General features: G+C 37.7%; 1 protein-coding gene across 1 annotated transcript in view; it reads right to left on the bottom strand.

Moving 5' to 3' along the window:
* LOC149064675 (calcium-activated potassium channel slowpoke-like) overlaps positions 1-12271 on the bottom strand; it is a 245649-nt gene that overhangs the window by 10871 nt on the left and 222507 nt on the right. The window contains exons 17-22 of the mRNA XM_089255428.1: positions 11118-11201; positions 7569-7746; positions 7228-7452; positions 5194-5377; positions 3603-3704; positions 3378-3508 (exon numbers count right to left, since the gene is read on the bottom strand). Coding sequence (XP_089111554.1) covers positions 3378-3508; positions 3603-3704; positions 5194-5377; positions 7228-7452; positions 7569-7746; positions 11118-11201 — 904 coding nt within the window. The remainder of the gene's footprint in view (positions 1-3377; positions 3509-3602; positions 3705-5193; positions 5378-7227; positions 7453-7568; positions 7747-11117; positions 11202-12271) is intronic.

Genomic DNA, 12271 nt, shown 5'->3' with positions numbered 1-12271 from the left:
ACTATAGGCAATTCCAAACAAGATTTAAATATATTAGAGATATGTCAAAAAGTGTTGAGTGAAAAAGTTAATTTTTTTTAAAAAATAGTGTCGGAATTATTTTGTTACTGATATTTCATTACTGAGCAGCAGTAATTAGACCAAGTAGAAATTAAAAACGCCTAAACAAAAAATATGTACGAGCTATTTGCATGTGAAGCATATGCATATGTGGGAATATTTTTTTGCAAATGCATATGCACTAAGAAATAGAAAATATGCATTTTAAAAACATATCTTTTTTTGCGTAGTGATTGTTTTTCTGCATATTTTCTTATTTTTGGTACACGTTTCGGCATTCTCTAGTGCATAACCTATTTCGGGGGTTTTTAATGCATATTTTCGAATTTTTTAAAGCATATTTGCATATTTTAGAGCATATTCCGCCATTTTTTTAATGAATATAATCCGGGGTCTCTACTTATCATAATACATTTCCAAAATAGTTGCTGCAACACGAACTTGGAACGAAGCCGAAAAATAAACCACAAAGCTCCTTTTTTGTGCTCTAACTTGTTGTGACAGCTTTTGAAGAAGAGAATCCCTGTTAACCAAACCCCGGAACTTTTTTCCAACACCCAACCCCATCTCGTCTGTAATCACCACAAAATTTGTAAATCACGATAGTACCCAATTGTCCGGGGAAAATATGTTGTAAAAATTGTGTATGGTTTTTTTTTTTGACTCAAAATAATGTGTTCCGGACTCTGCCTCGAAGCTGGACTGGAAGAGATTTCGGTAACGGGATAATTCCAGTGGCAAAGTTCTGGTGTTCATTCATTCAGCTTTTGAAGAATGATACCTAAAACTGTGATAATTTAAAATTGATTGTGCTGCTATCTCATAGAGATTCACCTTACTTGTTGAATGACCTACGTATAAGTTAAAATAATGATTTCAATGAAGAATATAAATTCAATTTCGTCGTTGATAGACGGGAAAAACGGGATGAATCTGTAAAAGAAGTCTTAAGGAAAAAATTACGGGAAAATGTGGGTTTTTATGTTCACCTTAGAAATAGCAGATACACACCCTCAGGTGAAATCAAGAAATAAGATGCCATGATAGGGTTAATTGGCTTACACGCTTACGTAAAAACCAACCGCTTTTAACGAGCGGATTTTCTGTCCGTATAAGATGCATCGACGCAAATAAATCGCTTTACGCGTGAGATACGTCTCTCATGCCTCGGTTAAGGCGCAAGAAGATTAATTACCGCTATCTGTCCGGGGCAAAGGGAGCTTTATCTTGGCCGAGTCCAGAAGTTAATCCCGAAGATGTCGAGCAGCCCTGGGAAACAACGCCAAGCAGCAAACTCTTGGTGCAGCAGCAGCAGCATCCCACACCGCCTTTCTCTATAGCTCAGGACTGTTGTCCTCCGGGGCTATTAATTTCGACATCCAGTTACAAAGAACAGATGAGATTTTAATTAGTCAACATCGTCACGTTGGCGCTTCCAGTTGAAGAAATTAAAGAAGAAAATTATTTGATTGGATGTGACGTGAAGCAAATCCCCGTCTTCTCCTTCATGTTTTGGGATGACGTGTATATTTTCGCCCCCCACGATTCTAGGTGGAAACTTTGCTTTCGGCGAAAAATATCTCATTTTCAGGACGGATGTACAATTTAATTAAATACATCCTTAGGGCCGACGAAATGCTTGTTTTGACAGTAGAATTAATTAGTCTTATTCCAAGTGTGGCCATAATTATATATGTATTTTTTTCATCGCAAACGTGAGAATATGAATTTAGAGTTGGGAAGTTTATGGTTTTTTGCTGCCCGTGGGCTCCTTAAATTCCGTCGCCCTTTACCACTCTAGTCTAATTTGCTTGAGCACTCGTTCTAGAATAAGGGCAGACCTGGGCTATATCCCGCTTAGCCTCCCCCCCCCCCCAAGTAAATATGATTCTGTCTCTAAGTCACTCTTTTGGTCGCTCACATGTTTTCACACTCTCTATGTTGAATGTAAAAGTCAAGAAATTCATCGGGTAAACGGCGAAAGTGACACCCTCTAGGTTCACACTCTTTATGTTGTCCTTCGCTCTCTTCATCACTCTTTTACTTCATCCCATGATTACACACTCTATTGATCGCTTAACATGATCATACAGACTCTCTAGGTCACTCTTTTAGTCACTCATTGATGTGTATTCTCACTCTTTCGATAACTCATTGATTTGTATCATCTCTTTTTCGATCACTTTTTGATCTGGATACTCACTCTTTTGGTAGCTCACTGGCATGATCCATCACTTACTAGGTCACAATCTTAATCACTCACTGACTTGACAACTCGCACTCTCGGCCACTTTTTTGGTAGCTCACATGCTTAGTTAACATTATTTTATAGGTAATAGCATTTGACTGGTGAACCGTTGGTCCTAGACGCATACTTCCAATTAGAAAAAGTGTTCAAATAACGAGTAGTACTCAGATATGTCATTCATGTTCCAAGGGGGTTGCATAGTTATTAAAAAAAAAATCAACAACTTTTTTATACCGTCCCCAATGTGTCCCAAAACCAAATTAGAAAGTTGTTGCCCGGTCTCACCTAATGCCAAAAAAAAAAAAAAAAAAAAAATCCACGTTTCTGAGTGCAATATTGAGATGTTGGAGTTCGGAAACGGAGGAAAGTTGGGAGGAAAAGTTGCGTTAAATGAGGGCGAAACGATTTTTCTGTGTTTAATGCTGTTTTTTTTTCAATTTTCTCCGTTTTTCGAATTCGAATATCTCGGCGAATATTGCACTTAGAAATGTGTATTGTTTTTGCTGGCATTAGGAGAGACAAAAATTGGGCAAAACTTTCTAGTAGAGTTTTGGGGCATACGGGTACGATGTTAAAAAGTTAATTGTTTTATTTTAATATCTTTACAACCCCTTTGAAGCATACATGACATATCTGAGTACTACACGTGTGAATTGGATACTTTTTGTAATTGGTCTAGGACCAACGGTTCACCAGTAAAATGCCATACGCCCTGTTACCTATGCATCCTGTACATTGTGTATTGGTTCTTAAACTTTTGTCACCCGTGGCTCTCTTGCCTTGGTGAAAAGTTCATCCGTCGGTCCCTAGAATAGTATGACAAAGAACTCTCCAAAGCACCAAGCCGGGCACACACCAATATCACCAGCTCACCGCGTTGTCTATAGGAGCCGTGACGCATACTTTCAGAACCACTGATATAGCTTGTATTCTAATGTAAAAAAATATTTAATTCGTATTAAAGGAGTTCAAACGATGTTCGACTAAACTTGCATGTATCAACGTGGTACCGATGTCGAATGGTGAGTAGATTAGTATTGAACTTTCAGATCTTAGAAAATGATCATACAGTGCTCATCAGCGAATCCAGTACGCTGACCGCAAAGGCTGTGCCGCAAGCAAAAGGTTGGGTTAGGTACAGCTCCGTGTCTGGATCGTCATCATCGTCCTGGTCCAGAAACTGCACATTTGTATCGTTCACTAAGGTGAGAAAAAAATTATTATCAATTCTGCAGGATGTCAGTAATAGTTTGACGTGACACTGAAATAACGAAAATCAAGAATCCATTCGTACCAAGCTCCGTGATGAGCGGAACATTGCTGCCGTAAACGGAACCTCGCCTCTGCATAGCGATCACTCCACCACCGTTGAACGGGGTCACACTCAAATCATGCGCTGTGATAAACAACAAAGAGAACGCAAAATAGATCATTGCTCAAGAAAACTAATTTCATTCAATAATATGCACAGTCGAGTCACATTAATGTGACCACCTCCTACTTTTGTAGTTGGTGCAAAATAACCACTTAAATATGGCGCATGTCATCAGCGGATTTGGCGGGTATATAAAGGTGGCTGTAGACATATTCGGCAAACACTTTACTTGTTGTTGTCATGAATAAACAAAGCGATTTATCAGACTTACAATAAAGAATACTTATTAGCCTTCGGGATAAGGTTGACGGCATTTCAGAAATCGTGCAGTTTGTGAACTGTTCGCGCGCTGCTCTATTGAGAGTATTTATTTTATTTATTGTATACCGGGAATGGCATAATAGCACTATAAGAAATTAATTGCGTGGATATTGTGTGGAGCAAGCACCACGAGCCGTACATGAGAGTGCTGGACGGCGGATGTAGCAATAAGTTAAGGGCTGATCAACATGCTAAAATGGCTCACCTGACTGTCAAAATGAACCAGCGTTCTGCAAAATGAAGTGCGTTCGAAACGACAGTTTCGAGTCTGTGCTCGAATGTCGTTTCATCTGAATGTCACGGAGTCTCTGCTGAGATGAGACTCCGTGGCATACTGATGATGACAACACCCATGCTTCAGCGGTAGATGCTGGTATTCGCACGATGGTCGAAAACAAGCTGGAGACGGCAGCGTTATAGTCTTGGGGGAAGGGAATGGTTTTGTGGCAGTCTCTGGGTCCAATCATTAACTATGGATTGAATTAACTATACATCGATCCTTGAATACCACCTACATCCTGCATGCAGATTTTGTTTCCTGGGAATTATGGCATCTTCCAGCAGGATAATGGGATGTATAGCACAGCTGGAAATGTAAGTGTGTGGAGGAATGTATGCATTCGCTGCGTTTTACTGGCGTCCGTATTCTCCAGACTCGAACTCAATCGAGCATCTATGGCAGTGATTCTCAACCTTTGGAAGCTCACGGTCCGGTTGAGTATTTTTTTTTTTTTTTTGAGTAGAAGGCCCGGGCATAAGCACGACTAATAGGAAATGAATGGGGAAAAATTAAACGATGAATCACTCACTGCCCGGTTTGACTGATGCCAGGGCCCCGTACCGGGACGCGCCCCGGCGGTTGAGAAACACTGATCTATGGGACCATCTCGATTGGGTGTTGTTCGCTCTATAAATTCTCAACCACGCATGGTGGTTGACAACTGTTTGTCATCACTGCAGTCAGCATGGTTTTCACTGTGAACTCTTCCAAGCTATTTATCGAGTTTATCTCACCTCGACTAGCCGATGTCTGGGCTGCACATAGTGGGTATTTTTGATATAGTATTAACTTGATATAACATTTAAGTCACATCAACGTGAGTCGACTGTCTGTGCATTTAAATGAAAGGCAATTGTTTTGATCAGATACGGCTAAACTGGATAAGAAAATAAAAATTCATCAACTCACAATGTGGAAGTATTCCGATGGTATCATCAAAGGTCATCGCTTTGATGTTGAGTGAAGCGAGGATCGCTTCTTTATCGGCCAAAGTGGGGTCATCGCTACTCGGAATTTTAGCTGACAAAATGACGCACATATCACACAGGTTTATATTAACAGCACGTAAGTCGGCTCTGCTTAGCGGAGAACCCTGGAAGAACAAGATTATTAGATTATTTCGATTTTGATTATTATTTATTTCAAAATTAATTTAGTTCTCTCTGCGATATTTATAGTCTGAGAAACAGTGCAGAGAAGGACGCGGACAATATCCCTTCTTCCTGGATGCGGACTGTGGATTTGCGGGCAATATTCCTTCTTCCTATCTTTGGAAGTTTTTTTACCTCGTTGTAACTATGACATTATTGACGTATTTAGGCCTATGTTAAAATAGTATAACTGCACAGGGCAGAAAATTCTAGAGGCAGAAAATTTTAGGGCATCAATTTTCAATAGATGCTCATAATGAGTTGAACGAAGGCGTAAAAAACCCTAATATGGGCTTGGACTGCACACTCAAGTGTTTTGTAATTGCCTGATGCTTGCCAAACACTTGACACTGATGGGTTTTAAATTTTTTTTCTGCACAGAAAACGTCGGATTTATTTATTTTTTTCATTCTATTCATATGTCTATGACCCGGAATAACAGACAATTACAGAGAATCATATACTTAATTTTTTTAAATTAAAAATTAAAAAATTTTGATTCAATTATTAACTTTTTTAAATTAATTTTCTTTCAAGTGCCCTTATTTGAATTTTTTTGCATGTAATATAAATAATCTAGTTTTACAGATAGATAATGTACATCTATGTAATTAAATTACGAGATAATGCATCTAGATATTATTACTGCTGCATGAAGCCATAGCATTTGTGCAGATTTGGTACAATATTTACTTTTCGTTAGCACCATCTAGGGGCGAAGATTACGATGCCCATACTAGGCTCGGGTAAGTCAATTTCGGGAAGAAGCGGACACGGACATGTCAGGCAAGTGGTTGGTTAAACCGGTTCAGTTTGTAATTTTCTACACATTGTTGGTAAAATTTTTCGATTCCAAAAATTATCGCGACAACAGTAGTGATATTATGAACGCAAATGACACTAAATTTTACACATCCACAAGTGTTACGCACCACTGCTCGTATCTGCCACGTCTACACTCTTTACATACATACAAGTAAGGAAGAAATTTATAATTCCGTCATTGGTCACGATGAGTGAAGAAAGTAATACGTTGGTATAGTTCTTGGCGGAGTTGAAGATGAAGACAGTGTTTGGCGATTATTTTCCTCTCTGCCTTAATCAGAAAAATCAAATGATGATGATGTGAAAATACGATAAAAATAAAGGAAGGAATATACTACAACCACGTGGGGACATTAAAGGCGCGTGCACATTGGTCGTGTGACTTATTGAGCTTGCGAGTACCTGATGACAACAACCAGGCTAGTTGGTGGTTTGTTAAGTCGTGTCTACGTACGCGTGCTGTACGTTATTCTTTTGTAGTCTGCTGCATAAATTGTTCATATGATCATTTGCTTCACCAAATCTTCATCAGTTTCTATCATGCTATCAAAAAATATTTCATTGCGAGAAAAGCGATACGTACTAGACGAACGTCACTTAGGACGAACTAGACTGACGATTTTTTGACTTTTGGCACTGTGATCGTTCGGGTTGTGCTTGGGCGGAGAAAGAAGAGAAGAAAAAAATATTAGAGCGAAAGCCAGGCATGTTAGTTAATTACCCCCTCGGTCAGAGCGAGCAAGTAGAACATGTAGACGCAACTGAAGAAAGAAACGATCAGCAGATAGGAGGGAAAATTCGCGGTTCTCTACCGTAACTTCACCAAGAACCACGCAAAAAGTGACGTAATGTTTCTTACGTCACTCATTGCGTCCAATCGAATTTCTATCTACTCGTATCAATGCAACGTTCGTTAATATGTTGCCGGTTTCTGAAAAAAAAAATGCTGTATTTCTAATTTGTTTACGCTTAAGATCGATATCTTCGGCAGGTTCTGCAACATCTTCCATTCCCTCCTCAGATAATCAACGTTCCCGACTATGACGACGTGCTTCAGCTCGTGGTAATGGAAATTGCTCGCTCTCAGGGGCATCACGAGATTCCGTAATCCAATCAGAGGAGAATCCTTGTCTGCGAACAAGCACAGCACCACGTGACCGTTGAGTACTGTCATGGCCGCCTGGTTGCGATCCTGAGAAAGAACAAAAAAAAGAAAAGAAAAAAAAAGAAAGTCTGAATATCTTGAAGCCAGACCAGCTACAAATGAAATTGGTGAAATAGCTAAATCGTAAACATCAAGAAACTGACCAGTATGCAGTCTTCTATGGACCTGGCTGGACACCAGTGGAACATCCCTGTCGAATCGTATTTCATCTCGGTCCTTTCAAAATCGAAATCTTTCCCTTGGTCTTCAGACAGTAAGACACCGAATGGCCGATCCGAGGACGTTTTCGAGGTACCATTACTAGAACCTCGACCTGTAGGCCTGTGGATTCATTAAAGTGAAATTAGATAGAGCGATTAAAAAATGAAGGATTTGAAACAAATATGGTATCTATAACAAGTTATGTGAATCATTATGCAGAGTGTACGGGCTAAAGATATCCAAAGTTAAAATGCTCATACTACTACTTAACCGCACACGCAACTCGTACACATTCCTCTGTGGAATATCTAATGAAATGGCATATGCCGGAATTTGTATTCAGACTTGTATGTGTGTGTGGCCTCTAAGGTATTTGTGTTGTCAAAGTTGCACTTCAGCCGACCACACCTGTGCCGTCAACGGGGTTCCAACTTGGATCCTCTCGATGAGAATCACGTATTCTTAGTTATGAAGTACTAGTGATTGCTCTACGTTTTTTATCCAAATTTTCTAACAAGGTACGATCATGAGTACTTTCGACAACTGCTTTGACACGCTTTTCCGCAGCAATTGCGCTAACGGTCATCATGGGCAACACTATGGCCGGCTGAAGTTTGTTTTCTGCGGTTTTCTAACTTCAAGGTGCAAATGCGTGCTGATCAACTATTTGAAAAAAGTCTCTCAGAAATCAAGCCCCACAACCTTAAAATTCACGCATAGTACGTGGTATATAGGGAAAATAAACTGCAAAGCTGTTTGCTTCGGAATAAAATTCCGGAACACATGAAATGACATTCCTCAGAAACAAACTTCACGTTAGGTGCACAGTACATTCCGACATTTGTTAGAAGTTTCTTAGAGGAATGAATGTTTACTAGAGGTGCATGTGTAGTTTAGTAGTAGTTGTAGCATGTGCACACCCCAACTTGAGGTTCAGTGCGTGCTTAGACTGGCTGAATTCAAACCACGGACGCGTGTTAAGAGTTGTGTACGAAATGAGAGTGCAATGTGTAACCTCCCACCTGACTTGAAATAGCGTTTGCAGCAGTTGGTTTAATAACAACTCAAAAACGCTGTTAAACACATCGCGAGAGATCGAGTATCGTTTGGACATCTGCAGAACCACCACGATAGGTGCTCACATTAAACTCCATGAACCCGCAAATAAACTTGAAGGGATTGCCCTCTTCAATGCAAATTTTAAGCAAACGTATGGTTCTGTCAGTATAATGCTATTACTTCCGGATACCTCTAACCCGGACAGCCTGTATGTGTCTGACAGCAATCATTGTTCATCTGGGAGCTCATACGCAAATGCATGACCGCACTTGGTTGCACACTAGGGTATTTTAAATACTATTAAATTCGTCTCTCGTTATCCGTGAATCGGATTAAGATATTCTAGACGTATAAAACCGCACGTACTGTAAATATCATAAATATTCCGAGAAATATTTACATCTATTTACATACGAGATTCGCTCTTTTCGAATGCCAAGCTCGGAATATTCCGGTAATTTAGACACGGCTGCCTATTGATTTCTCGTGTTTTTACACGGGACGGCGGGAAAAAAGACAAGAGAATAATAAACTCTTTCGGTAGTGAATGAGGTTGTTTGTAGTGAATTATGTATGATGTATTCTAGTTTTTTTGTGTGTGGAGAAGAATCATGTAAGAACAGCGCATTAACAACTGAATAATATTCTGATCAATGGTGGTCATTACGCGAAAATTTAATTTAATGCTAAATTAAACACTAAATCAATTTTATTTTACAGTGATTTAAATTTTTTTCTTACTAGTGATTCTAAACTGGTCTAACAAACTTTAAGGGGTAATAATTTTCCGATAGTATAATCCGATAGTATAATTTCGATTATATTCATATTTAAAATTACCTATTTTTAGAATTTCTAAAATTAAGAAAAAATCATTACTAATGTTTTATATATAATGCCATAATTTCATTACGTTGGAAATTGAAAATTTCGGAATTTAGCAATGAAAAGTTAAAAAATATTAAATTTTTGTTCAAAGAAAAATATTTCACTTTCTTAAATTAATTCCTTTTCACTATTTTTCGAATATAATAGTCATAAAGCATAATAACGCTTGGGAAATGGACAATTAAAGAATAATGACGAGTAAAGAATAATGAATGAGAAAAGCGACTAATAAAATGAAAAAAAATAATAATAAGCAATTCGATGAAAAATAATCAATAGATAAATGAGAAAAAAAAATTAAAAGAGAAATAATTGAAATAAATTCATAGAGAACTTAAAGATAATGAGAAATCCTGATTAAGTAAAAGAACATAAATTTCAATTAATAAAAGCAATACCTTGATTAAAAGTGCATAAAAGCATTTATTGAAAAAAAAAATTATTTTTTGATTATATCAAGTGTCTAAAAATTTATATTCAATGCTGGAAAATAAAAATATTAAACATTTCAATACTTATTGCAAAAATTCTCAATTTTTTTTTTGTATTAACCAACTGACATTAAAAAGTACGGGTTGAGTTAAAATACTTATGGCGTAGAGTTTCTTTTTTGATAAATTTACAAAAAAAACTTCAGAATTTCACTCATAGATAGCACTGCATCATAAAAAAAAAAACCCGACATGACACATAAAATGCGACATAAACAGTGCGTGATCATGTTATAACGATTTGAGTCACATAAAACTACCACATTTAAGATTTAAATAACAGGGAACTCATATTCACAACATGAAGGGGGAAAAGGGAAAAATGAGCTCATATTTAATATGAACTCCCTTTTCCCCCCGTTTAGATGTAGCTCGATCTAAAAAGGGTGCTCATATCGAAATGTGATAGTTCCACGCAACGCACACAATGCGTAATGAACGTTAACTTATGCATGTTTGTACCGCATTTTATTATTATGTCGAGTGTTTTTATGTTACAGAGTCATCTGTGAGTGAATTTTTAACTATTTTTTTAACTATCAGGAAAAAAAAATAATACGCACTGATGAGTATTTTAGGGCAGATCTAACTTTTTTGTGTCAATTAATTAATTTTTTTATTAATTTTTAAAATTATCCATAGATTTTTCGTCTGTCCTGCGCAGTTTTTATTTTCTTACAGAAATTTTTTATGAATTTTTTCCAGTACATATTACTTTATATTTCCGGGCTCTGAATTGTTGCAAAAATGTTCTTCCGGGAGCGTTTGAGAAGTTATTCCTGAAACTTATGTGGGTTCATATTGCTATAAAAACTTATTCACGTCTCACAATATATTAATCCAACCCTTGAAAAAGTGTAAATTTCTAAGGAGGAAAAACAACACAACAGAAAGTTGATTATACTAGCAATAAGCTATATATGGGAGGATAGAGTAAGCAAGGGATAGCAAGGCAAGGGGGTTTTCAAGCAAAGGATAGAAAAGAGACAGATAGAGAGAGGAAGCGAGAGAGAGAGAAAGAGTGAAATAGTAGTTAGTAGTAGAGAAGCATACATGAGTTTCTTGACTTCGTAAGCAACGTGCGGGCTTGGTAGAGAGTCGGTGTAGAGTTCATGTGCGACTTGGGTCAGGACCAAGCTGCGATGCCAGACAGAGACAGACAGACAGATAGACAGACAGGAAGAAAGAATGAAAGGAAAGAAAAATAAAATAAATAAAGTGTTGAATCCGACAAAAATAATAAAAACAAAAGTGCTTTTACAGTGCCTAAAAAAAAAAGCTACATCGAAGATCATTTATGCTAAGTCTAACACACTACTGTACGGTGCATGACGTCATGCCTATTGAACTGCGTTCTAAGCTTTTTGGACGTGCTGCGTGGAAAAATGTACATTATAAAGTAATTTTCAAATACTGTATGTACAGTCAGACTTCGGCATAAAGTTATCCCTAATGATCGAATGAAAGTCGGGGACTTTCACGGGTGAGCTCAATTTGATAATTATGCTGAAGGAATCTTTGACAATTGACGTTATACCGAGGTTTGACTGTACATGGTGTTCCAGAACTCTATCGCTAAAAAATGAGAGGGGTTACAGTACACGTTGATGCAAACAGTTTTTTCGATGGAAAGTAAAAGCACCAAAAAAGGCAGAATTTAATTTTTTCTAAAGTAACCCTGGGAGTGAGGGAGGGAGAAAATAATATTCCTCCATGTACACTACCGTTAGAGAGAAAGAAGAGTCGTTTTCCCCCCTCCTGTGACTAGAAAGAAGAAACTTCCCCGCCATGAAGTGAAAAGATTTGGCGACTTTTGAAGGGGAGTAACAACGTATTCCTCGAATAAGTGGGTTGTGACACTGGGTTGAATTAGAAATAATTGTTTGTTTTGAAGTGCACTATAAACCCTCTCATTTTTTAGCGTTAGAGTTCTGTTGCACGCTCTATACAGGTTGTCCCAAATTGTTTGCACAGCAGATATCTCTGGAACCGTTGACGCAGTTAATGGAAATTTCAAAATTTGTTTGAGGGGTCGTATATATATATATATATATATATAAAGAATAAAGAAATTAACTATTTGTACATTCCAATTATTTAAATCTAGATCTCTCTCTGAAAAGTCATTCGCAAAAAAAATTCATATTTTTAAAAGCCCCAGTTATCGTGATAAATGACTATGTTTTGGCAACTTATCATTGAGCTTT

The sequence above is a fragment of the Pholcus phalangioides genome, unplaced genomic scaffold (assembly GCF_987345545.1).
Source record: "Pholcus phalangioides strain wild (caught in Gottingen) unplaced genomic scaffold, Ppha-v1.0 ptg000042l_1, whole genome shotgun sequence".
In the NCBI taxonomy this organism is placed as follows: domain Eukaryota; kingdom Metazoa; phylum Arthropoda; class Arachnida; order Araneae; family Pholcidae; genus Pholcus; species Pholcus phalangioides.
The sequence above is the reverse complement of the archived record's forward strand: the minus strand, read 5'-3'. Positions and strand labels throughout refer to the sequence as shown.